The sequence below is a fragment of the Equus caballus genome, chromosome 18 (genome assembly GCF_041296265.1).
Source record: "Equus caballus isolate H_3958 breed thoroughbred chromosome 18, TB-T2T, whole genome shotgun sequence".
Classification (NCBI taxonomy): domain Eukaryota; kingdom Metazoa; phylum Chordata; class Mammalia; order Perissodactyla; family Equidae; genus Equus; species Equus caballus.
The window spans coordinates 78242644-78269146 of NC_091701.1; the positions used below are offsets into that span (position 1 = coordinate 78242644).

The window sequence follows — 26503 nt, forward strand, 5'->3', positions numbered from 1 at the left end:
AGCATTCCTAGATGATTTCATACCTTCAAAGTTTCATTTACACGTCATCACAAATAGCCTTTAGTACAAAGGGGGCTGCAGTGGTTGATGCCGCTTCAGCTGAAGTGCTCTCATTTGTTTAAAGTGGAGCCCCAAACTGATGAGTGAGGTTAGCTGTCAAAAATGATGAAAAAGAGGCATTTTCTGGAGCTGTGGAGTTTGAGTTTCTATAGGAAACGTGACTAGAAGCAAAAGGTGAGCTCCTGGTTGGGATAAGAACGCTTTAACTCTCTGATTTCACGAACTTCTGTGCTGAAATCTATACTTTAGCTCAGAAAAGCTGAAAGTCTCATGCCACCAATAAACAGGCCTCTAGTTTGGCAACATCAAAAGTAATTGATTAGGAAGCCTAAGATACCAGGGCTGCTGAGCTCCCTCGTTTAATTCAGTAAATACGTATTGACGGGACAAAGGGCCAGACACAGCTTCCACGACATCCTTATTAAAGGCCTGTCTCCCTCTTACCCCTGTTTCAAGACCATCAGCTCTCTGCACGGATCTGGTTGGCAGATTCCTATGTGTCCCAGCTCGTGAGAAGCTGTTTTTCACTCCAGGTTGTGGGACGGACAGCGAGTCAGGTGTATCCAGAGCACCAGCCAACTTAAGACAGGTTTCTGGGCTAAGGGTCCCGGGTCTCTCTGTGGTGGGTGAGAGAGGAGGGGAAAGGGGAATGGGCGATAAGGAGAGCTGTTGGCCTCTGAACCACACGGGGACTCTGGAAGTGCCGAGCACGTCCTACACGACACATTCTCATTTAACCCTTGGTTAATAACTACAATTGTATGAAGGAGATGGTATTGTTTAACCACATTTTACAGATAAGGAAACTGGCTAGTGACCTATCCACTGTCACAGAGGAAGCGTGTATCTGGGATCTGAACCTCTTCTCCAGGTCTTCAAAGGCTTTCCACCACAGTGCCCAGGGTCCTGGTAGAATTTCAGGTCCAGAGCGAATCATACCGCGCCCTCCACTCCCACGTTTTCGCAAGATGAAATCTGTCTAGAATGTACATCTCATACAGTGGTAAAGAGGAAAGAGGTCATGGACAGGCAATTTACGGCCTGAGAGGTGAGTCTCTGGGGTATGGGAGGAGGAGCCCCTGAGGCCTTTTAGAACTAGTGTTACTGCTTTCTTTCCGGCTGTTCTGGCCCATGCTACAAAGACCTGTTCCCTCCACTAGGCAAAAACGTGAATGGCTGGTCCAATTGCCTCAAATAACGATTGTGAGGATCCAGTGAAGCCCTTCGTAAACCATGGCGCTTCACAAACTTGTAAGGTAGTGGACATCTTCCCAAGATACCAGGGAGCTGTGAAGCAGCTGATTAAAATAAATTCTTGATTACTTGAGCTACAGGAGGGTAGCAAGAGCATTTGGTGATCGGACTTCACAGGTACAATCTAAAACCACAGTCTAACCAGAAATTTTAATCTTTCTGAGATTTGGCTCTTTGTGGAGCCTACAAAAAGACGAGATGTAAAATGTCAATAAGATTAATTAAATTTCTTCTCCTTTGAGCCCTGCCCAAACGTTGATGGAAATAGGACAGAACAAAAAGATCAAGGGAAAAAAGCCAGAAAGACACGCACGGACGCGGCCTCGGCCAGTGAACAGCGAGGGAGGGAAACGAGCTGCGAAGACCTCACGCATCCCTGGCGACCGCTCCGCTGCGGGACGTTCCCTTTGGCAAGATTCCGCTGCCCGAGTCCCCAGGGCTCCCGCCGGCGGAGACGGACGGACGCGCGCGGCCAGGGCGCGCACGCGTGTACCCGCACGTGTACACACACAGGCGCGCGCGCACACTCCACACACGGCCGTCTCCTCCCCCGCCCCCGGGGGCGGGCCTCTTTCTCTTTAAAGAGCAGACGGTCTCCGCGCAAACCCGGGCTCTCTAAGGCCCCGGGGCCCCGACCGAGCCGCTCGCAGCCAATGGGCGCGGCGGAGCGGCTCGAGCGCGCTGACGCGGCGCCAATGGGCGCGCGGGGGCGGGGCCGGCGGCGGAGACACTATTGTTGATGAGAAGGAGCGGCGGCGGCGGCTGCAGCACCTCGCTCCGCGCCGCGGCCCGCGCGCCCCGGGTTCCGGCCTCCGCGCCCCGCCGCCAGCGCCTCCCCGCCGGCCTCCAGAGCCTCCCCCTGCCCCCCGCCTCCCGCCAAGCCCCCGTCCCGCGCGGCCCCCGGGGAGGGGCCATGTCCCAGCGGGTGAGGCGCAATGGGTCCCCCACGCCGGCCGGCTCCCTGGGGAGCGGCGCGGTCGCCGCGGCCGGGGGCGCCGGGAGCCGCCTGCAGCCCATGCGGGCGACGGTCCCGTTCCAGCTGAAGCAGCAGCAGCAGCAACATGGCAGCCCCACGCGGAGCAGCAGCGGCGGCGGCGGCGGCGGCAACAACGGCGGCGGCGCCTCGGGCCCCGCGGGCGGCGGCGGGGTCGGCCCGCGCACCGCGTCGCGCAGCACGAGCCCCACGCGCGGCGGCGGCGGCGGCGGGCCCGCGGCGGCGCGCACCAGCCCCACGGTGGCCACGCAGACGGGCGCGTCCGCGACGGCCACGCGCGGCACCAGCCCCACGCGCGGCGCCGCGCCCGGGGCGCGCGGGAGCCCCCCGCGGCCGCAGCCCCCGCCGCCGCTGCTGGGCCCCGTGTCGTCGCCCTGCTCGTCGCCCACCCACCTGTGGCCCGGCGAGGCGGGCGCCGCGCCGCCCCCGGCCCGCGTCCGGCACCGGAGGAGGTCCCCGGAGCAGAGCCGCGGCTCCCCGGAGCGGCGGAGCCCGAGCGCGCCGGCGTGCAAGGCGGGTAGGTGCGGGGCCGCGGCGGCGCGAAGGGCTCAGGGCGCGCGGGGACGGGCGCGGCGGCGGCGGCGGCGGGCTGGGGGCGCTCCGTGCTCCCCGGGCTGCCGCGCGCCCCCCGCGGCCCGGCCCGCCGCCTCCTGCTCCTTCTCCGCCTCCTCCCGCTGCGCGTGAACGGGAAGCTGGGGCTCGGGCCGCCCGCTGGCGCTGCGGGTGAGGCCGGCGTGGCGTGTCGCTGTGTGTTCGTGCCGGGGGTGCGGGTAGCGTGGCGGGTGTCTGTGCTGGTGCTTCTCTCAGACCGCGTCGGGGGTGGGGGCCGCGTGCGTTGGCGGAGCGGGTCCGGATCCCTCGGCCGCGCGGGGCTGGGCGCGCGTTAGCCTTTCCTGACGCTGGGTACGTGGGCAGCGAGAAGGGAGAAGTCAGATTCGGGGCGTGCTTCTGATTTTCTGATTCTGTGTTTAGGATGTAAAACGTTTGTTTGTGTTAAAAAAAAAACCCCAAGGTTTGTCTCCTTGTTTAGGGACGTAAAAGTAGTTTTTCTCCATAGCTGGGAACTTGCTTGGGAAAGGTCCTGAATGGAGCTGTTGGGTTCCGCCCGGGTCATTCGTGAAGAGTAGCTCAAAAGAGACATTCAGATTGTGGAAGTGGAAAGATAAAATTTATCATCTGATTGCCTTCTTGTTAGAATCCGGTGAAAAAAGGAAATGGGTGTTTTTTAGCTTGTGTGTTAGTATTGCCAGCGTATACTTTTGTTTTTCCTTCTCTGGGAATTTCTGTTAGAATCTTCCAGGCGGAATGGCTGGGAATTTCAGGAAACTTAATACAGTACTTCCTAACCAATATAAGATAGATGACGTAGTTGTGGGGAGTAGGATGGATCTTACAGTTTATTTTATCAAGGATTTTAGGCACTGGATATTTTTGGGGGAGAGAATTGCCCTAAAAAATGATCAGTAGTATTTTCTGCTTGTTTTAAACCTTTTGAACATGCAAAATGCTGTCTTGAAACTTTGTTAAAAGTTCCAGAACCCCCTCCACCTCAAATAACAGCCATGACTTACTGAGCTCCTGCTGTCTGGTGGGTGAGTTACCTACAAGATCTCATTTTAACTCTCGCAATAGGTTTTAGAGAGGTTAAGTGACAAGTGGTAGGGTTGATGTTTGAACTCTGCTGGGGGGTACTCCGGAACCGTGTCAAGGAGGTAACTTCAGGAACCTGGGAAATACGTAACACACCGAAATTACACATGCTGTTTGTGAAGCAGCTCTTAGATCTGGGGAACATAATCGCTTCAGTGCATCTTCGCCTCCTGGAGCAGCACTGTGGCAGGTGGAAGGGAAGAGAGCTGCTGGAGCCGGCACTGTTGACGGAGGAGGGAGGTGCTGAGCCTGGTCCGACTGCCCCCTCCGCTTTTTGACCCTTAAGGCGGAGCAGCGTTGCAAGGCGAGCCGGGTTAATCAGTATTGGCACCGTGTGCAGGAGGGCGCTCTTTTCTTCGCATCTCTAGAAGGGCTCCGTTTCCAGGCTCTTGGGCTCCTCCTCATGTGCCCACTCTTCATGTTTCCCAGAGCTCTTTTCCCTCAGACCTGCCATTCCACAGAGTATTCATGCTGTAAAATCACTTCCCCTCCCGGAAAAAAACCCCCAGAAAAATGGACTTTTTTCCTCCAGAGCAGCGCTCAGCGAGGTGTGCAGAGGAATGCTGCTTGTTATCAGGTGACACTGGGGTGTCCCATAACTTCCTTCCAGGAACGTGTCACTCTTTGGACTTCCATGCAGAGTGGGACACAGCATTTTCACATTTCAAGTCTTCATAGTACAAACTAGACCATTTGCTGTACTTCTCAGACTAAATCTGGAAGGAGAGAAAAGGGAGAAAGAGGAGTCTTTTTAGTCACTAGACTCCCTTTTTGACTGAAGGGAGGTTACCGCCCGCTTGCCTCAGTGAAGTGTAGGAATGCTTGCTGGTGGTCTGCTCACAGAGTTCTGTAAGCCTCATGTGACTCGCATTCCAGGGTCCATCCAGCTCAGGCGCCAGCTTCTAGGCGTGTGTCAGATGACTTAGGGATCCAGTATCTGAAAGTCCCTGGGCGGAAGGTCTCGGGTCTTCAGAGGGTGTGCTTATTCTGCCGGATCCCTGCTCAGGTGCTTTACTCCCGGGTTAGAGCTAATCCTTGGCTGGTCCAGAACTTCTTCTCTTGACGACTGTGAGGTGATCCAAGCCCCCATGCCTGACAGGTGTTTGAAACTCCCGCCTTCAGTGCTTGCCACCTCCATGGCAGAGTGCTTTGTCCTGAGGAGCTACGTTCGTTTTGGTGCCTTCCCTCCTTTTGCTGACTTTGTCTTACTTAATAAAATGTCAACTAGACGTATTACAGATCGAGAAGTGGCATCACACGGGTGAGGAGCGTAGGCTTCGGGTAGACGCTCTGGGTCTAGCATCCGTGTTTTGCTGCTTAGAAGCCATGTGATGTGGGGCAGTGGGGCAGTGAATAACTTTCCAACCCAGAACTTTGTCATGTGTAAAGTAGGTGATGATGATAGCAACTTCTTATGGCGGTGAGGATTAAATGAAACAGAAGTGAAAAATACTCAGCATAGTACCTCAGTATAAAAGTTAGCTATTGTAGGGCTGGCCCCGTGGCCAAGAGGTTAAGTTCCCGTGCTCCGTTTCAGCGGCCCAGGGTTTTGCTGGTTCAGATCCTGGGTGTAGACACGGCACCGCTCATCAGGCCGTGCTGAGGTGCCGTCCCACATAGCACAACCAGAAGGACCCACAGCTGGAATATACAACTATGTACGGGGGCGGGGGGGGCGGAGGGCTTTGGGGAGAAGAATTAAAAAAAAAAAAAAAAGATTGGCAACGGTTGTTAGCTCAGGTGCCAGTCTTTAAAAAAAAAAAAAAAGTTGCTATTGTGTATCATGTTAGTTTTGCTTCTGATTTTCGCAAAGGTAACCCACTGTAGGCTTAGTTTTTATGGTTGTAGGAAATTTCAGATTGGAGGGAACATTGCCTGTGAACATCCAGAACTGTTTCTCAGAGTGTGGTCTGTGGTTCTTCTGTATCAGAATCACTTAGGGTCCTTGTTAAAACTGCAGGCTCCCAGGCCCTACTCGGACCTGGCGAGCCCGCCACCCCTCTGAGCCTTTGCTGTACTCTGAATTTGAAAGACAGTCACTAGAAGCACCAAGGAAAATAGTCTGAAAAGTCCTCATTAGAGAAAAGGGTATTAGGACGGTATGTAAAAAGTTACTTTTGCAGCGTGTCTGGTGTGTAGGTGGCAAGTTGTGTTTTTGCTAATTCTTCCCTTCCTCTGGAGGCATCGTGTTGTGCATGAATTTGGTTGTTTATTGGGGTGGGGAATGGCAAGAGCAACAACAAAGATGGCCTTCTCTGGACTGATACCCAGGAAGTAGGATACCAGGACTGCATGTCTGCGGCGTCTTAGACTCCTGCTTTCCAGTACTGTCTGAAGGACACAGCTTTAAGAATTCAGGGTTTCTCTAACATTTGGAGGATTGCTGCTAACTTCACACCTTCCAGGGACTCCTTTTGGTTTGTAACGTCTCTGTTTTACAGTCGAAAATGAGGCAAAGTAGAACCTTATTATTAGATCAATATCTTGGCTAGCAGAATTTAAATTTAATTAAGTTCAATTTTTTAAAGTGATTGAACTACTCTCTGTGTTAGTACCTGTGCAATACAGAGATGTAAAAGACGCAGGGAACTCCAGAGAGTCACGAAGCAGCTGTGGAAGACAGGGACATAGTGGATAGTGTGATGAGGGCTCTGGGCTCAGAGAGAAGTGAATAGTTCTGTCGACAGTGGGTGTGGAAGTTCTGTCGGGAGATGGCTTTTGATTCGGGTTGGAAGGGGAGAAACAGAACTTCGCAGTTGGATGATAGAGGTGTGAAAACATACATATATTCAGTCCTTTGTGTCTTGAAATGTATAGGGTGTTGGGGAGAAGAGAAAGGCTGCAGTAGAAAAAGAGAGTAGAAAGGTATGCTTTCAGAATGGCCTTGAACAGAATGTATTCCATGGTTAATAGCTCTGGAGCCAGACTGCCAGGGTTCAAATCTTGACAGTACCAATTACTTAGTAGCTGTTTAAAGTTGGGCAAATTCACTTTAATGCCTAAATCCTTGGATGATGAGGATGACAAAGATGGTATGAAAATAGCTAATGTTAAGACTGTCAGTCCCCTTCAAGGGTATACTAACTGATAGTTCTTACAACAGAGGGTTAGAAGGATAAAACGCTTGTAATCTCTGTGGGGGTGTAGGAATGTCTTTTTTTTTTTAATTTTTTTTACGAAGATTAGCCCTGAGCTAACTACTGCCAATCCTCCTCTTTTTTCTGAGGAAGACTGGCCCTGAGCTAACATCTGTGCCGATCTTCCTCTACTTTATAGGTAGGATGCCTACCGCAGCATGGCTTGCCAATCAGTGCCATGTCTGTACCCGGGATCCAAACCGGCAAACCCCAGGCTGGCGAAGCGGAACGGGCGCACTTAACTGCTGCGCCACCGGGCCGGCCCAGGAATGTCTTAATATTAGCTATTTTTATACCATCTTTGTCATCCTCATCATCCAAGGATTTAGGCATTAAATATTGATTTGTTATTATGGTAGTATTTACATTCTTAGAATGCATAACGTTTATAAATATTTTGGATGAGAAGCGTATGGGTTTGAGATGGGAGAGACTGTAGGATGCTAACTCACAGAGGCGTCAAGCACCTGAATTAGGTGCCGCAGCATCGGGAATGACGAGGGTGAAAGATTGCGGAGACTTTGATTCGGTCACCTGTTAGATGTAGGGGCTGAGAAAGGGGGATGGAGGGGGATGGTTTGGATGGTGGTACTAACTGGGTAACACATTAGGGACTGCAAGTTTGGGAAGAGAAAATGAGCTCAGTTCTGGACGTATTTGGTTTGTGCTCTCAGGAAATGCAGGTAATTTTCTAGATTGTGGCAAATAGAGTTTTAGAACTCAAGGGTGCAGTTTGAACTGGGAGCAAAAAATTGGGACTCGTTCATTTCAATTCAGTAAACATTCATTCAGCATGTACTTCACGCTAGGCATTTGCATGTGGGCAGCACTTGAAATGACTAATCACCAGGATGGATAAGATGATGGGGAGAATGCTGAGGAGAAACCCTGGGAGAAAACACGCATTTTAAGGGTAGAAAGAAACGCCAGTGAAGAAGCCTGAGAATGTGGTAGGAGGAGAAATGGTAGAAGAGTGTTGAGAAAGCCAACAAAAGATTGGATTTCAAGGAGATGGTAAAGATTTTCCAATTCTGTGAAGGGAATAAGTAGGCTGAGCCTGGAGAACAGGCTTTTGAATTTGGCGTTGTGGTCACTTGATGCTCTCTGAGAAGTAGTTCAAGTAGCCTGTTGGGGACACACATTGGATTAAAGTGGTGGGTGAGGAAGTAGAGGTAATGATTATAGATTACTCCTATGGAGTATAGATTACTCTTTTGGAGTATAGATTACTCTTATGTCACTGAAAGGAAGGAAAGTGACAGGTTCATTTGTTTCTTTATAGGATGGGGAAAACTTAAGCATGTTTTACAGGTTTGGGGAAAGGATTCACAGGCGAATGAAGAATACAAGATCAAGAGAAGATGGAAATAGAGCAGGGCCATGGAAAATGTGAGAGGCAATGGGATCCAGCACGTGGCAGAGTCTGGAAATCTCAGAAACGACTGAGGTCACTTCTTTCTCTGAGGACGGGAAGGAGGTCACGGTGGGTTAAGATGGTAGATAACTTAGCAATAGAAGGGAAGGAAGTTACTCCATCTCCAGATTACTTGAGGAAATAGCATGTTTGTCTTAATACTGTATTTTTAAATTTAAAGTTTATTTTTATCAAAATTTTGGTGGTTAGTGCCCTGAGTGGATTCAGATCGTAGCGCCCCTGTGCGCAGCAGAGTGGAACCTGCCTGGGCTTTCTGCGCCATCCTCCACCCTTCCGGCGCTCTCTTAGACAGTGCTCCCTGCTGTTCATGGGGTTTTCGTGGTCAGTTTTTCCAGAAGTGGGTGGCCAGGTCCTTCTTCCTTGTCTGTCTGCTGAAACCTGCCCACCATATGTGACCCTGCTGTAACTGAAATGCCGATGGCATCACTTTCAGCATCACAGCAACACACAGCCACCACAGTGTGGCAACCGACAGATGGCTGGTGTGGTTTCCTGAGTGGAAACAAACCTGGGCCACGGTGATGAGAGCCCTGGATCTTAACCACTAGATCCCCAGGGCTGGTTTTATCAAAGTATATATATGAAATTTAAAATGTCAAACAGTGCTAAACTTATAATCAAGTAAAATGTTTCCTGCCACATCTCTCTCCACTCCCACTTCCTGCCCCCCACAGCTCTTAGTGGTTTCTTCTGGTGTTTACCTATGTATTTCTACTAACATGCTGAGACTGCTCCTTCGGGATGTTTTTTCATTTTATTATTATTATTTTATTATTATATAGTGACTTCCTTCTATGGGAAATGTAGACTTAGCTCTCTTCTCGCCATGTTCTCCAGTCCTACCATTGTAGTCATAGCACCCTTTTGGTTAGATCTTTTTTGCTCCTCCTCCCCAAAGCCCCAGTACATATACAACCCAGCTGTATATCCTTCTGGTTTTTCTGTGTGGGTCGCTGCCTCAGCATGGCTTGATGAGCGGTGTGTAGGTCCACGCCCAGGATCTGAACCAGCAAACCCTGAGTTGCCGAAGCGGAGTGTGTGAACTTAACCACTACGCCACTGGGATGGCCCCTAAATCATTATTAATGTTTAAATTATTATGACATGTAAATACTGTTCACAGCAGAATCTTGTGGTGTGCTACAGTTACATTTCCTTTCTTTATAACTTTTTATGCTCCTTAAAGTTAAAATTGCTTTGTTTTTGGTTTGCTTTGTTTTCTATGTACCTATCACAAATTCATTCCCAAACATTGTTTTTTTTTGCTGAGGAGTATTTGCCCTGAGCTGACATCTATTGTTAATCTTCTGCTCTTTGCTTAAGGAAGATTGTCCCTGAGCTAAGACCTGTGTCAGTCTTCCTCTCTTTTGTATGTGGGATGCCACCACAGCATGGCCACCGACCAGTGGTGTAGGTCTGCACCCGGGAACCACACCTGGGCTGCTGAAGTGGAGCATGCCGGACTTAACCACTAGGCCATGGGACTGGTCCCCATCCCCAAACTTTTGATAACAGAAACTTTCTTTTAAATATTTTAAGAAACATCAGGTATTTTTTCAGTTTTGCTTTTTCTCTTGGAGAAAGATTGGATTCCTGGTCAGGGAACCACACTCCCCGCTGGTTGGGTGTCATACTGCAGTGGCTGCGTGTTGCTGTGATGCTGAAAGCTGTGCCACTGGTATTGCAGATACCAGCAGGGTCACCCATGGAGGACAGGTTTCAGCAGAGCTTCAGACTCAGACAGATTAGGAGGAAGGACCTGGCTATCCAATTCCAAAAAAATTGGCCATGGAAGCCCTGTGACTAGCAGGGGCCACTGTCTGATAGAGTGCCGGAAGGGGAGAGGATGGCACAGAAAGACCCGGTAGGGTTCTGCTCTGCTGTCCCCAGGGGTCCTAGTAGTCAGAATCCACTCCAGGGCACTAGCAACAAAATCCCTTCTGGAGTCTTAGATCCTCCTCTTCCACGCTGGCTCATTGCGCGCTGGGTCTGTGGTGGAGCCATTGCCTTGGAACTTCTCTGGGAAGTCTTCGCTTCTCTCCTGTTTTGGGTGTGCTAATCTCTGCATCTTGTTTTGCTGGAGCATAACCTCCAATAATTTTTTGAGATGGCACATGGGAGAGAGAGAGAGATTTTTAAGACCTTGAATGTCTGTAGATAGTTGTCTTTGCACTGGATGGTTTGGCTAGGTGTAGAATTCTAGGTTGGAAATAAATCTTTCTACTGACGAATGAAAGAACTTCATCTTGTAGCTTCTAGAATTGCTGTTGAGAAGTTTGATGCCATTCTGATTCTTTGTCCTTTGTATGTAGTGGGCTGTGTGTGTGTGCATTGTTTCCTCTAGAGAAGTGTTATCGTCATTCTGAAATGATTACCTTGGTGTGGGATCGTTTCTCCCCAACCCCCCATTCAGTGCACTAGTTACTTTGTGGGATTTTTCCATCTAGAGACTCTCCATTTCTGGGAAATTTTCTATCATTTCTCCTTTCTGTTATCTTTTTTTATCTTTCTGGAACCCCTGCTGTGTGGGACCTCTTGGATTGAACCTATAATTTTCTCATTTCTGTCTTAGTTTCTATCTCTGAATCTTTTTGTTTTTCTTTCTAGCAGATTTTACCTTCTATCCTTTCAATTGATTTTTAAATATTGGCCATGATGCTTTCATTTTCCAAGAGAACTTACCTTGCTCTCTGATTGTTTCCTTGTCTTCTGAATTTTTCCTTGTTAGTGTTTTCTGAAACCATTTATAGAAGGTGTAAATGCCCTCAGAGTTTTCCTTTGCCCTGTGTTGACCTCAGAGCTCTTTGTCTTTCGTATTGGAAACTTGCCTTAGTTTTCTATTAATATTGAGATAAGACACAGAAGTGCTAGTGAGTGTTCTGTCTGTCTGGGTCGGGCTGCTGGGCTGGAGGGTCTTACAGGAGGATGATGATGCAAGGACTCAGATGCAGACTTTTTCTTCTCATGGGCCAGTTTCGCCCAGGAAGAGCCCTGCATCTCATTCCTGAGGATGAGTCTGGGGTCCTTAGGTCCACAGCCTGTCCACTCAGTCTTTCTGGGCATTTCTTCCCAGTCTTTTTGCTCTGGAGAACCTCTTGAAGTAATTTCCATTTCTCAGGGAACTCTGCATTTGTGATCAGTAAGTTGAGATATACTGATATAGTCATAATTAACGCTCTTCTGAGTCCAGACTGATTCTCTGTGGGTCTTTTTATTTGGCTAGCTTGTTATAAGCCTATTCGTTTTGTATTGTTTTTCCCTCTAGCTCCTCTTGGAGAAAAACTTAGTTAAGCTTAGCTTACCTTTCTTGAAAGTAATCCCTTTGCTTTTCACAGATTTCTAAAACCCATAAGGCAACCACAGTACATTTTGATTAAATAATTGGCTTAATTAAGCCAAATGGGATTTAATTTTTCTAAAGGTAAGCTCAGTATATTTAATTTAAATAGTAAAGTTATTTTTTATAATATGAAAATTTATTGGCAAGTTATATAGTAAAGCTGCTAAAACCATAAGCGGAGATAATATGAAAAGAATTCAACATGAGACACAATTTTGTATAAGTTTGAAAAAATTCTGAGTGACATGATCTGTCTCAGATATAGGTGTAGCAGAATTACTGTGCACACACGTTGACTACTTGACTTCATTTATAGACCTATACATAAAAAGTGATATTAAGAAAAATTGATCTCTTTAAGGCAAAACATACTTGGGGCTTTTTTTGCTGTGCAAATAATTCTGGGTTGAACTTGAAATGAGCACAGCCACATTTCATTTTCAAATGAAATGAAACATTTCTTTCCTTGCTCTTGATGCTTGTTAAACAAAAAAAGTTTGTTTATTCATATGAGAATTTGAAAATACAGAAAATTATTCATTGCTTTCCTGTGAATGGCAAGATGCTTTTCTTTTCATAGAAATCTAGAACTTGTATCTGGGTGGATCAGGAAATCTTGGGTTGAGCTTATAATCAGACTGCAGCTAAGTTACCGCTTAGACATCTGCTTCCAAAACTTGGTTGAAACCTCTTTTCTGCTGTTGCCTCCTTTCTTGTTTCCTGTCTTCTTTTGAATTAATTATTTTTTATGATTCCATTTTATCTCCACTATTTGTTATTAGTGTTATTACTATGCTGTTACTGGTTCCACCACAGCAGCATTGTTCAAAAGAACTTTCTACAGTGATGGAAATGTTCTATATCTGTGTGGTCTAATATTTCCTGTTAGGATCTTACATTAATATATTCCCTTTCCTTGTCTCCTATCCTTTGTGCTATTGTTGTCAAATGTTTTGCTTCTCTGTTGTAAATCCCACAATACCTTACTACTATTTTTACTTTAGATGGTCAGTTACCTTTTAAAGCAATTAAAAATGAGGAAACTTTTATACTTACCGTCATTTTTATCATTTTCAACGCTATTAATTTCTTGTGTGAAATAAGGTGGTTGTAGTGTGAATGAAAATGGCTTATTTGAGAAGCAGAGAACCGATAGGACTTGTTAACTGAGTAGGTGTGCGAGATGAGGGAGAGGAGAGCGCATGATGATGGCTGAGATGTTGAGGCTCCTTGGGTGGTTGAGTTAGTAATGTTGTCGTTGTGAACTGGTTTCATAATTGCTCTTATATTCTGTATGCATACATAGTAGGCCATAGACTTTTGCAGCATAATGCACTAAAATTTTTAACATTTCAAAAGTAATATTATAATAATATGGAAATTTTGGAAGATAAAGAGAAAGGCGTACTTATTTTTTGTATGTACCCTTCCAACTTGCCATTCTTTTTTTTTTTTTTTTTTTTTTTTAGATTTTTTATTTTTTCCTTTTTCTCCCCAAAGCCCCCCGGTACATAGTTGTGTATTCTTCGTTGTAGGTTCTTCTAGTTGTGGCATGTGGGATGCTGCCTCAGCGTGGTCTGATGAGCAGTGCCATGTCTGCGCCCAGGATTCGAACTAACGAAACACCGGGCCGCCTGCAGCGGAGCGTGCGAACTTAACCACTCGGCCACGGGGCCAGCCCCGCAACTTGCCATTCTTAAAAAATTTGTCATGTTATTTTACTGGCTGTTCTACTGAGATCTATCTAGTAGTTTCTGGAGAAACATTTCACATTAATTATGTTTTCCATTGTGCATATATACTGATGTTTTTAAAGATAAGGGCCAGTGATGTTTGTTTATATTATTTTAGAACCCATGCTCCGTCTGTGCAGAGCAGCTTATAAGGTGTTGAGGAGACATTCCTCAACTTGTGGACTTTAGAATTAATGAGAGAGACAATATGGCTTTTTGCAATATTCAAGGGTTAAGAGTAAAAACAGGAAAATATATAATGTTACTAAGAAGAGGGGTTCTTTATGACAAAAGCCTGATATGGCCGTACAGGACTCCGTCTTGAGTCAGTGCTGTGTGTGCAGTCAGGAATGACTAGGTGACTTGTAGGATGGACATTCTTCGCTTCTCTAGAAAGCAGTTGCCGTTAATTCTGTCCCTAAGAATCCTTGGAAAGTCTATTCCTGGAAATTGATTTAGTGTCACAGGAATGCTCCTGTCCTACTTCAGAGGTGTTATGTCTAAATTGTATAAGGGAGATTTAGTACGCACACCTTTGAACAGTCTCGCTACCAATTAAACTTTTTTTTAACCACCCGGCCCCCTGAGTACTTCTGTTGCAATTAATCTGTCCCTCTCTCCCCCTCTCTTGGGCTGGGGAAAACTTGTAAGATTTAAATGAGACCCATTAAAAATTCTGTTCAAATGAATGAATGGATGACTTCTTCAAAAAAAAAAATGAAGACCCATGTGCTATCGTCTGTTTGTCTTTTAAAAGTCTGTTTGTTCTGTTCTGGTTTGGAGGCCTTTGTAGTGCTGGAGTTTGCCTGTCTTGAGTACCGTTTTCTTGTCTTATAATCGAGCTTTGTTGATGAAGATTATCCTGCTGGTTCACTGTCGAGTCTGGTGTCTTCAGTAGTCTTGGAAGTCGTCCTGTTGGAGATCCCTTTATACTGGGAAGTTGTGTGTTTTTAGTAATGGTGGATGAGGTTATGATCCATCTGCACACTCGTGTCTGACACTGTGATTACCAGTGTACTTCGGGCTGCTGCTGGTTCTAAGGCTGAGTGTACGAAGAGGTTGTGGAACAGTTTCCCCTGTGCAAAGAAAGCTCTTTGGTTCACATAGGGGTCAGATTTGCACCATGTTCTAACCATTTAAAAAAAATTTGAAAAGTGATAAATTTTTTAATGAGTCTGAACCCTCAAATAGGAACTAAGAAAGTATAGTGTGCTGTTATATAGAAGGTTGACTGCTCACCAAATTTATGAACTTTGTCTTAATCATTCTCCTTTTTAGTGGACATTTGTTTCTATTTTCCTCCTTATAAATTACTTTAGTTAAAATATCTTTGTAAATGTATGTTTTTTTAAATTCTTCTCCCCAAAGCCCCCAAGTACAGAGTTGTATATTCTAAGTTGTGAGTGCCTCTGGTTTTGCCATGTGGGACGCCGCCTCAGCGTGGCCTGATGAGCGGTGCCATGTCCATGCCTGGGATCCGAACCCATGAAACCCCAGGCTGCTGAAAGGGAGTGCGTGAAGTCAACCACTCGGCTGGCCCGTCAATGTATGTGTTTGAGGGCTGGTATGAATGTACATTTATGTGTATCCTCTTTAGAGAAAAAATCCCCAGGATTGAGATTATTTAGTTAAATTTTAAATAATTTACTTCTCTGTAGCACTGTTTTCCAAAAAAAGATTGAATCAGTTTGCCCTGTCAACAGAAAGGAGAGTTTCTCCTTGTTGCTGTGAAGCCTTGTCAGAATTAGACTTCTTGTCTTGTCTCTTTTTTTTTTTTTTAAAGATTGGCACCTGAGCTAACAACTGTTGCCAATCTTCTTTTTTTCCTCCCCAAATCCCCCCAGTACATAGTTGTATATTTTTAGTTGTGGGTCCTTCTAGTTGTGGCATGTGGGACACCTCCTCAGCGTGGCTTGATGAGCGGTGCCATGTCCGCGCCCAGGATCCGAACTGGTGAAACCCTGGGCCGCCCAAGCAGAGCGTGCGAACTTAACCACTTGGCCGTGGAGCCGGCCCCCTTGCCTTTTCTTTAGTTTTACCAACGTGTATGACAGAGTAAATCATAGTTTTCATTTGCATTTCCTTACATATTTCTTGGGGTCATAGTATTTGAGATGATATATTCAGTCACCTTATATAGCAGCCACTCGCTATCATTTAATAAGAAATAATAACTTATTAATAACGGGGTGGAATATTGTTTTTCAGTGCTTGTTCACTATTTATATGAAGTTTGTTAACTTTGTGTCTGTTGACTGACCATTTATTTATTGAGGATGTAACTATTTTAGCTGTAACTGTTTTTAAAAGATTTGCCTAGGGGCAGGCCCCGTGGCCGAGTGGTTAAGCCCACATGCTCTGATTCCACGGCCCAGGGTTTGGATCCTGGGTGTGGACATGGCACTGCTTGTCAGGCTGTGCTGAGACATCGTCCCACATACCACAACCAGAAGGACCTAAAACTAGAATGTACAACTGTGTACTGGGGATGGGGGGGCTTTGGAGAGAAAAAGAAAAAAAAAAAGAAGATTGGCAACAGATGTTAGTGCAGGTATCAATCTTTATTAAAAAAAAGGTTTGCCTCATTTGGGCAGGTGTGTGGGGTGTCAGGTTTATTGAAGTATAATTTACCTATGCTAAAATTCATTCTTTTTCATCCACTGTTGTATGAATTTTGACAAAGAACACAGTTGTGTAACCACAACTACAATCAAGATATAGAATATTTCTGTCACCCATAAAGTTTCCTACTGCCTTTTTAAGTCATTCCCCTCCCTTTCCTTCTAGGGCATAGCAACTACTGATTTGTTTTAGTTCCTGTAGTTTTACTTTTTTCAGAATGTCATATAAACGAGTTGTGCCATACTTAGCCTCTTGCGTCTGGCTTCGTTTAATCAGCATAATGCATGTGAGAGTCATTCATGTTATTGCAGCTATCAGTGCTTCATTCCTTTTTATTTCTGAGTAGTATTTCGTTAGATAGATGCACCCTAGTTTGTTTATTCATTCACCATCATATGGATGTACCCTAGTTTGTTTATTCAGTTGAAGGATATTTGGGGGTTTTTGTTCCTGATATTGGAAATTTGTGTCTTCCCTTTTTTTCCTTAGTCAGTCTGGCTAGAGGTTTATCATTTTTGTAGATCTTGTCAAAGAACTAGCTTTTGGTTTAATTTACATTGTTATTTTTCTGTTTCATTGATTTCTGCTCTTTAGTATTTTCTTGTTTACTGTTTCTAGTTTCTCAGATGGAAGCTTAAATTGAGACCTTCTTTTCTAGTAAAAGCATTTAATGCTATGCATTTTTCTCTAAGCAGTTGTTGACCTGCTGCATCCCACAAAATTTGATGTGTTGTATTTTCATTTTAATTCAGTTCAGAACATTTGCTAGTTTCCTTATAAAGCTGCTTCTTTGACTTAGGGATTATTTTGAAGAATTTTGTTCCATTTCTAAATATTTGAGGGTTTTCCAGATACTTTTCTTATGTTGATTTTTAGTTTCATTCCATGCCAGAGAACATGCTTTCTGTGATTTCATTTCTTCTGAATTTGTTAAGGTCTGCTTCCTGTCCCTGGATATGATCACCTTGACAAACGTTTCCTGTGTCGTTGGGATTCTGCTGTTGTTGGGTGGAGTGTTTTATAAATGTCAGTTATGTAAAATTGATCCATAGTGGTTTTCAGGTCTTATATATACTTGCCGGTTTTCTGTCTACTTGTTTTATCAATTACTGAGAGAGATGCATTGAATTCTCCAAGTCTGATAGTGGATTTTTCTTTCATTTCTGTTAGCTTTTGCTTCATGTATTTTGAAGAGAGATGCATATATACATTTTAATTTGCAGAAACATTTATAATTCTTGTCTTTTTGGGATTTTTATCATTGTACATTTTCCTTTACTCTGGCACTTTTCTTTGTTCTGAAGTCTACTTTGTTTAGTATCTGTTTTTCCAGCCTTTCTAATATGATTCTGTATTTTCAGCCTCTCTTACTGTATTTGTAGATAGCATATAGTTGGGTCTTGTTTTTTTTAATCTAGTTTGATGATCTCTGTCTTTTAATTACTGTGTTTAGACCATTTACATTTAGTGAAATTATGATGTTTGGATACAGGTCTGCTATTTTATTATCTGTTCTCTGTTTTCCATTCCACCCTTTCCTGTTGTATACCTTCTTTTGGATTTCTTGAATATTTTTTAGTAATCCATTTTAGTTTATATATTGGCTGTTTGATGCTATCTCTTTGTATAGATTTTGTTGTTATTGGTTGCTGTGGGGAATACAATATACATACCTAACTTTTCACATACTTCAGGTGAAATGTAGAAATCATACTTCCCTTTATGTTACAGTGCTCGTATATATTGCATCTTTATACTTTGAAAACCCTGTACAGATCATACATGTGGTCATATGTACGATCTGCACAATTTGCCCTTATAAAGTTGGGCATGATAGTAATAATTGTTGCAAAGGAAAACTTGATGATAAAGGGTCTAATTGATAAAACTTGATATAATCAAAAGCAGATTGAGTGTTGTAAACTTTACATTAAAAGCAATTGAAACAGAAGAAAATTATTTCAGCAAAATAGTCATGAAAATTGAAGAAAACTTAGAAATAGTTTACCTGTGGTCTTTAGTAAACTAATAAAAAAATAAGACTCAACAGAGTTTGCCCTGGAAGAATACTTTGTTGGTAAAAAATTTAGTTAGTGTTACACACTCACAGACATATATAACGTACCATACACGCACTCACGAGGATGGGAGGGACAAAAAGCTTGAAGAGTCAGAGAAGCTCAAACTACCACATCCTGTTTTTTAAAAATTTTATCTGAGTGGGTACATATGTTCATTTATATTCTGACAAGTGTCAGGCATTATTACCCACTAGCTGGATTTCCACTCGTGGGGTGAGGGAACGTGGCACAAAGAACTTTGACTTCATACTTTATTCAGTTCTGTTTTTGAATATTTTGAGATACCGTGTTTCGTTTCTGTAGTAAAAAGGCCAGTCAAAAATCTGTGTGTACTGTAGCGGTGATTTGTAATGGAGTTAAATGTAAAAAAACAAAAGGATTAAAAGTAGAGTAAAAATGTTGTTACCACTGGGGCTTGCTCCAGGCCTCTATTTGGGCTATTTTGGTAAATTTTTCTTCTTGAATTGGCTCAGAAGAAGCTTCTCGTGTGTGTGCTCTCTTTTCATAGGAGCAGTGACGTTCTGCCCTTGAATCCAGTCATTAGGGTGAAGGACATAATGACATGGAGAGGAGCAGCTGGTCACGGTGCCCTTGGCTGGAACTTCTTGTGATATGTTGTAGACCAATCTCAAGGCGAACTTAACCCTTGGGCCCTGTTTAGACAGTTCAGGAGTCTGAGCTAAGCTAAATGAGTTGGGTCGTCTAGTTGTAGAGATATGCCAGCTGTGTTTATTTCTGCTAGGTTTCAGTCTTTTGAGGCCTTTGAGATAGTGGCTGGTGAGGAGATAATGGAGGTGTAGTGAAGTGGACATCCACCATGGCTGGACCACAGAAAAGAGTAGTGGATGAGGTTGAGAATAATAATAGGGAAGAGAGCAGTAGAGTCATGTTAGAAGTGAAGTCACTCTCAAATTGGCATGCATATGCCTGGTCAGAACACCTAGGTCCTAAAAATTTTATTGAGAAGCACCTGTCACATTGTTGGCCTAACTACGCTGCGTGCATAAACTCTAGTTTGTCTAGAATCTAAACATTTAGGAAGGACAACCTTTTTTTCTATTAAAATATTTTCTTTATATTTGTGTGAGATAAGCTGAGGAAAGGCAATACAAACAGTGCTTTTAGTTTAACTACAAATGAGCAAAAAAAACGCAAATGGAGAAACCACAGTGAACTGTAGGAGTAATCTCATTGCAAAATTCTAAACTACAGGAAGTACAACTTTTAAAGAATTCTATTCTATTGGGGGCTGGCCCTGTGGTGTAGTCGTTAAGTTTGAAACACTCTGCCTCAGCTGCCCAGGTTCACAGTTTCAGATCCTGGGTGTGGTCCTACACCTCGTCAACCATGCTGTGGCAGCGACCCATATATAAAATGGAGGAAGATTGGCACAGATGTTAGCTCAGGGCTAATCTTCCTCAGCCAAAAAAAAAAAAGGAAAAGATCTGTTGTCTTTTTAAAGAGAGATTAGTAATCATAATTCTCTTCTGACATACAGATTTATTTAAAAGAACATCATCTAGGAGCTGGCCCCATGGCCGAGTGGTTAAGTTCGCGCGCTCTGCTGCAGGCGGCCCAGTGTTTCGTTGGTTTGAATCCTGGGTGAGGACATGGCACTGCTCATCAAACCACGCTGAGGTGGCATCCCACATGCCACGACTAGAAGGACCCACAACGAAGAGTGTACAACTATGCACCGGGGGGCTTTGGGGAGAAAAAGGAAAAACAATAAAATCTTAAAAAAAAAAATAAAATAAAAGAACATCATCTAAAGTGTAGTATAGAGCAGTGGATTTTGGGTCTAGTTTTCTTTATTTTCTGTATCAGCAAAGACTGGGAAAGGGAAGGATGCAGTATTTGAATTCATCCCTCATGCACTGGATGCATGCCTCCAAATTAGGCTGTATTTATTCCCATTTCATAAATGAGAATGCTCAGGCCCAGAGAGTTAAGTCATGTAGTATTTCAGAGAACTACTCAATATGAGATTTCAGCTCATGTCTATTTAGTTTCTAGGTCTGTGTTTTTAAAATCTTTTCACAGTATTATGTAATAAAATTTAGCCAACATTGAATACCTATTATGAATAGGTATCGCTAAGCTGGATGGTTTGACAGGACACAAAAATATGATAATGTATGCCAGAAGTTCCTCTCTTCTTGCTCTAGTTGGAGTGTCTAGCAGTGCCTCTAAGAGCGTCTGGTGTAGGACTGTCTCTAGTCTTAAGGGAAGCATAGGGAATAAATACATTGATAAATGAGCGGACTGAGTGATCTGGGAAAACTGGTAAAACAGGTTGGAAAATAGGGCATTTTAAGTAGAAGTATTTTTCAGCCTTTTAAACCCACAAATGTTATGCTGTGGTGTTCCTAGAAATTTCATAACAAACGATTCCAAAAATAAACCAGAGCAGTAGTGATTCTAGGAGAAGAATTTTAATTGTTAAAAAGCATATGCTTTTCTATATCAATCATGTAATATCAGTGTGGATGGGTTTGCTTACTTCCCAACAGGCTTGTCAATTCCACATAGTGTGGAAATCTGAGTTTTTTCAATTTGTGGAAATCTCTGTTTTTATTGCCAGAAGTTCAATAAAACTTACCAGCTTTGCAAAATAAATAATCAAGAGAAAATAGTTTGCTTATTTTGGGGGAGAGGGTGAACCAGAGATGTTTTCCCCAAAAATTCTCCAGATTATTTTCTTGAAAGTCACTTTGTTAACTGAATCAAGCTTAAAATATAAAAACTGTCCTTGGAGATAATTTTGGCCAAGAGGGAACATAACTAAGAGAATATTCCTCACATTGTTTCAAGTGGAATTTTCAGGCATGTCATTGTGAAAATATTTCCTTAAATCATCCTTCAGAAAAAATACTAGATGAGTATTGCTTTCTTTCTTTTTTTTTTAATCCTTAGTGCTTTATTGGGTCAAAAATGAAGAAATATTAAAGCACCAATTTGCTTTATCTGACTTTTTGGGTTTTTCCTTTGTTTGCTTGCAGCAGTATTTTTCTAGACTCTTGGTTGAAAAGGACAACCCAGTTTAAACTAGTAGAATGACAACAGAATTGATGAAATTCTGAATAACCACGAACTTGGGTAGATCTGTCAACAAGGATGAAAGGCTTTCAGAATACTTTCTCATAACCCCTGAATCTTTCATCTGTGTCTGTTAGCTTCGTTCTGTCCTGCTGTCTCAAATCAACAAGTATTTATTGAATACCTATTATGTGATAGACACGATTTTAGTTGCTGGGGAAACAAGTGATGAAATAAGGCAAACTAAGTCTGTGTCCTCAAGAAGCATACTTTCCAGGGCAGGGACTTTTGTCTCTGTAGCAGGGAAAAGGCCGCAGACCATTCCAGACTCCTGTTTTCATCTGCAAGACCAACGAGGCAGGAGGGCTTCTTCCCCACCAACTCCAGCCAGAACAGTTCTAGGGAAGGACTGTGTTAGGTTGCGTGCCCTTTCCAGAATCAGTTACTGCAGCCAGAGGAGGAGGTATGGTTACTAACTAAGCCTGGGTCATTTACGCAGGCCGTTCAGGGATGAGAGTCTGTTCCCGAAAGAAGTGGAGGGACGGGGAGAGACTTGCACCGGGCGGGCACAGACAGTAGCTCCTCTCTGGTGTTTGCATTTTGAATTTTGATTCCTTGCATTCAGTGCTTCAAATAAACTTACCACATATACCGACACTTTGCTAATTTTGAAAGCTTGAGAGTGTTGGTCTTTCTCCCAGTTTCTGAATCTAGAGTAACTGTGATTTTCAGTTTGAGGTCCAAAGAGTCAGACAAATAATTTAATGATTGACTATTTTGTGTCCCATGTAATTTGCCACGTTGACAGGAAAGTTGGAGTGTTGTAGATTATAAACACAGAGTTTGGAAAGTTAATGTTATATGGTGGCTTAATTTGGGTTCCCCCACAAGAAGATCCTGAGACAAGAGCTTGTTTGGTTGAGGGGATGTTGAGGAAGTAGGAAAGAGGTGGGGAGGGGTGGAAGCCCATAAGGATGCGTTAGTAAGCAGTCTGCCGCAGTGGGCAGCTAGAGCTCAGGCCTGCTGGGCGCCTCTGATGGATCCTGTAGAGCATGCTGCAGAATTAGCCCGTCGCGGGATGAGAAAGCTAGGGTATTGATCCGCCACCTCTCGTCCCCCAGCGGTTGAAGGTTTTAGGGGTGTTAGCTCCCAGGCACTTCCTGCTTACCTTGCTGCCAAGTTGAGTGTGCTCCTTCAGTTAGAGAAAGCTCTGTGACAAAGGCACAGATGCTTGAGAAATTGTCCAGAGAACCGTCCATAGAAACAGCAGGTGCCCTCCCTAGTGGTTGTGAGTGGATATGGGAGGGCGTTGATAGAGTCAGCTATAAATGGTGAAAGATAATGTGTACTTCAAAATAGATGTGTTTTTCCTTTGGTTTTCCCCAGAATTCCCATATATTGCTAGAACAACACAAATACCTGCACTAAGCATGTCCCTCCCATCCCACTTCAGCTTATTTGCTCTGTGTTCTGGTGAGTAACACTGTCTGCTGACACACACTCCAGAAATTTCAGTGACTTAACAAAGGTTTATCATGGCCAGTGTAGGTTGGGTGGCCCTCTGGCAGAGCTCTCCTCCAACCGATGACTCAGACTCAAGCTAAAACTCCACTGTCTCATTCTGTCCACCGTGTAGACAGGAGAAAGCATGGAGAAGGTGCACCGGTTCTTACGTGAGCTTTGGACATGTCACTTCATTCTCAGCTCATGTGCAGAACCAGTCGCCCTCCTCCAGCCTGACTGGCAGGGAGGCACTGGCTGTCTCTGACTCATTTGGCAATGAAGGATCTTCACTCAGCTGTCACGATTTCAGTAGGTTTTTTTGTTTTGTTTTTGAGGAAGATTAACCCTGAGCTAACATCTGCTGCCAATCCTCTCTCCTCTTTTTGCTGAGGAAGACTGGCCCTGAGCTAACATCCGTGCCCATCTTCCTCCACTTTATATGTGGGATGCCTACCACAGCATGGCTTGACAAGTGGTGCCGTGTCTGCACCTGGGATCCGAACTGGCAAACCCCAGGCCGCCAAAGCTGAACGTGCACACTTAACTGCTGTGCCACCAGGCTGGCCCCTCATGAGTTTTAATAGTGGTCTCCAAGACCTGTAAATCGCATTTCTTCTTCCTTGATTGAGCATATGCAATTAATTACTGTTTCCTTTATTGCTGGGTGCATCACAAACAGTAGAAATAAAGAGCAGGTGTTTAGTTTTTCACAAAATTGAAGATTCTTACCTAAGTCATTAATTTGGCATCCTGCAGAGAAATGCAGCGGAATTCCTTAATTTCCTCTTTAAAGGTTTGGCACCAGTTGGTGTATAAGTTTTCAAAAGGGTTTTTCCAGTAGCTGATTTATTCTGCGTGAGTAAAAGTACAGTTTATATAAAACTTTAACAGTTTTCCTGGATTCCAATATGTTCTCTAATCCAATCTAAAATTTCTTTCTTCAGTAGGGTTTGCATTAGTTTCATCATGGAGGTTTAGAGACAAGGCCTGCGTGCTTAGCCTTTTCAAGTACCCGGTGCAGAGGAGGTGAGCCCCTCTCCTTTGTCCCGGATACGTGATAATTCTCCTTGGTTTCCACGGAAGACCTGAGTCCAGGAAAGCAGCCCTTGGAGGACGCGTGTGGAACGCGAGCCTCAGCTGAGGGTTCATTTTTGTCTGTCTTTTTAGGTGACTTCAGCATTAAATCATGTTCTCTTCAAAATAGAAAATGTTTATAATTATGTTACAGAAATTATAAACTGTCAAGATTTTAGTAGAGTTTTGGTTTCTATGGGAGACTATACTATGAAAACAATAGATATTTTATATCCTAAATAAGAAGTTGTAATATTAAGTATACATTACCACCCTGGAGATTCTGATATTCAACTTTCAAATTAGCGAGGTGGTAGGGAGATGGCAAGACAGCTCAGGGATGTTATGCTAGACATTAAGCTTGCCAGGGGTGGGTAAACCTTTTCTGGAAAGGGCCAGGTAGTAGATATTTTAGAATTGTGAGCCACATGCAGTCTCTGTCATAACAAATCGTGTCTGTCATTGGTGATATGTAAATTGATGTCCTTGATGATATGTAGTAAGAAAGCAGCCATTGATGGTATGTAAATAAATGAGTATGGCTGTGTTCTAATAAAACTTTATTTATAGACACTCAAATTGGAATTTCGTATAATTTTCATGTGTTACAAAATATTCTTTTTTTTCCCCCTCAGCTTCCTAGAAATGGAAATGCCTATTCTTAGCTAGGTGGTCCATGGGTTCTAGTTTGTTGACCCCTACTGTGCACTCTGCGACAAAGGATATGTGAGATCCCTTCCTCCAAGGGTCTTGCAGGCTAGTGTGAAAGACGAAGAGGTGAGTTTGGTAGACTGTGGCAAGTGCTCAAATGTATACTCAGTCCTGTGGGGACACAGACGAAATCTGTTTGGCCCAGAGAGTTGGAGAAAGTTTCTTGGAGATGATGGTTGAACTGGGTCTTAAGAGTAGGTAGGCCTTCATCAGGATAAGAAGAAAGGAAGTTAGCTGTACTCTTTGTCTCTGTGGCCTGGCCGTATTGACCATGTTTTGATTTCTTGTGCACAAGTGCCCTTTTTTGCCTCGGGTGTTTTGCACATTTTTCCCCCGTTGGCTTGAAGAACTCCTCCTACCCCTAGATGCTCATGCTCATTCTTCAGGTCTCAGCTTGATGATGCTTCCTATTTCATAAGCTTCCAGAGGAGTCTACACCTCTCCCTTTTTAAAGGACTCATTAGGCTTCTGAATTCTGTTTGGAACCTGCCCATCTCATCAGACTGTAAGTCAGCACACGGCCTGTCATGTGTGGGTTTCAAATATTTTTAATTTTTAAAAATAAATAAGTGTACAAAGTTCATGCCTTTCAGAAGGATTTAAAATGAAAAATAGGGGCCTGCCCTCTGGCCCAGTGGTTAAGTTCTCACACTCCACTGTGGCAGCCAGGGTTTCGCCGGTTCAGTTCCTGGGCGTGGAACTAGCATGGCTCACCAAGCCATGCTGAGGCGGTGTCCCACATAGCAGAGCCAGGAGGACCTACAGTTAGAATACACAGCTACGTACTGGGGGGCTTTGGGGAGAAGAACAAGAAAGAAAGAAAAAGATTGGCAACAGATGTTAGCTCAGGTTCCAATCTTTAAAAAAATAAAATAAAATGAAAAATAAATGTTCTTCTCCATGGCCCCTGTTAACAGTTTTTTGGATATTCTTGCAGAGTTTTTATATAGTGATATACATGTACCCTCCAAACACATACCTCTAGTTTTTAAACTTTTGACAAATTTGGTAGAATTGTATCATACTGTATGCAGAATTACACATATTTTATTGTTAACCTTGGAGGGTTTTGTATACCTCGAGATACCTCTTTTTTGGAAGGACTATATTTTTAACTTTCTTTTGAGATATAACATATAGAGTAAACCTCACTCAATTTTATTGAAATTGTATTCTGTGTGTAGATGCATAATCATTTTAATCAATGTTTATTGAATGCATAAGATAGGTGGCAGGAGAAGTATATATGTGGATTAATATTTGAAATTACTTTATTATAAAGTATGTTTAATGTACCAGGGATGATCCTAAGTGCTCTGCATAGATTTTTTTAAACAGTCTTCAAAGGAGTATCACCATTATCCTCATTTTAGAGGTGAGGAAACTGAAAGCACAGAGATGTAAGTAACATGCAAAATCATGCATCTAGTAAATGGCAGATCAAGGTTTTTAATCCGGACAGTCAGGTGACAGAGTCTATGCTTTAACCCCTGTATTCTGCTGGCTCTTTCTCGAAGCACTAGGAAAAATAGGAAGTATAGGCTGGGGCACATTGGGAGTTTTCAACTGCCAGATTAAGATTGTACTTTTATTCAGTGTGTGTTGTGGGCTCATTGAGAACTGGGTAACATGAACAGATGGTGGCAGAACGTAGGATGGGGTGGAGGAGGGAGAAGCTGAAGGCAGACTAATTTGGTGCGATTGTCAAAGCAAGAAGTGATGAAACGTGAAATTAGGACAGTAGCATTGAGTATGGCAAGGAGGAAATGACCAAAATGGTGTTGTTGTGGTGAACCTTACAGTTTTGGTTGGGAGGGTACCAGGAGGGCAAAGGTTAAGCGATTTTTGGAGGCCAGGAGGGCTTCTCCCT

General features: G+C 43.9%; 1 protein-coding gene across 2 annotated transcripts in view; it reads left to right on the plus strand.

Annotated features, from left to right (window-relative positions):
• Window positions 1-2042: 2042 nt before the first annotated feature.
• The window catches only part of FAM117B (family with sequence similarity 117 member B), an 87596-nt gene continuing 63135 nt past the window's right edge, over window positions 2043-26503 (plus strand). Inside the window, exon 1 of one of the 2 annotated variants that reach the window (XM_023622416.2) lies at window positions 2043-2825. In XM_023622416.2, coding sequence (XP_023478184.2) covers window positions 2054-2825 — 772 coding nt within the window. In that variant the 5' untranslated portion in view covers window positions 2043-2053. The remainder of the gene's footprint in view (window positions 2826-26503) is intronic. The other variant, XM_023622415.2, reaches the window with a different exon arrangement.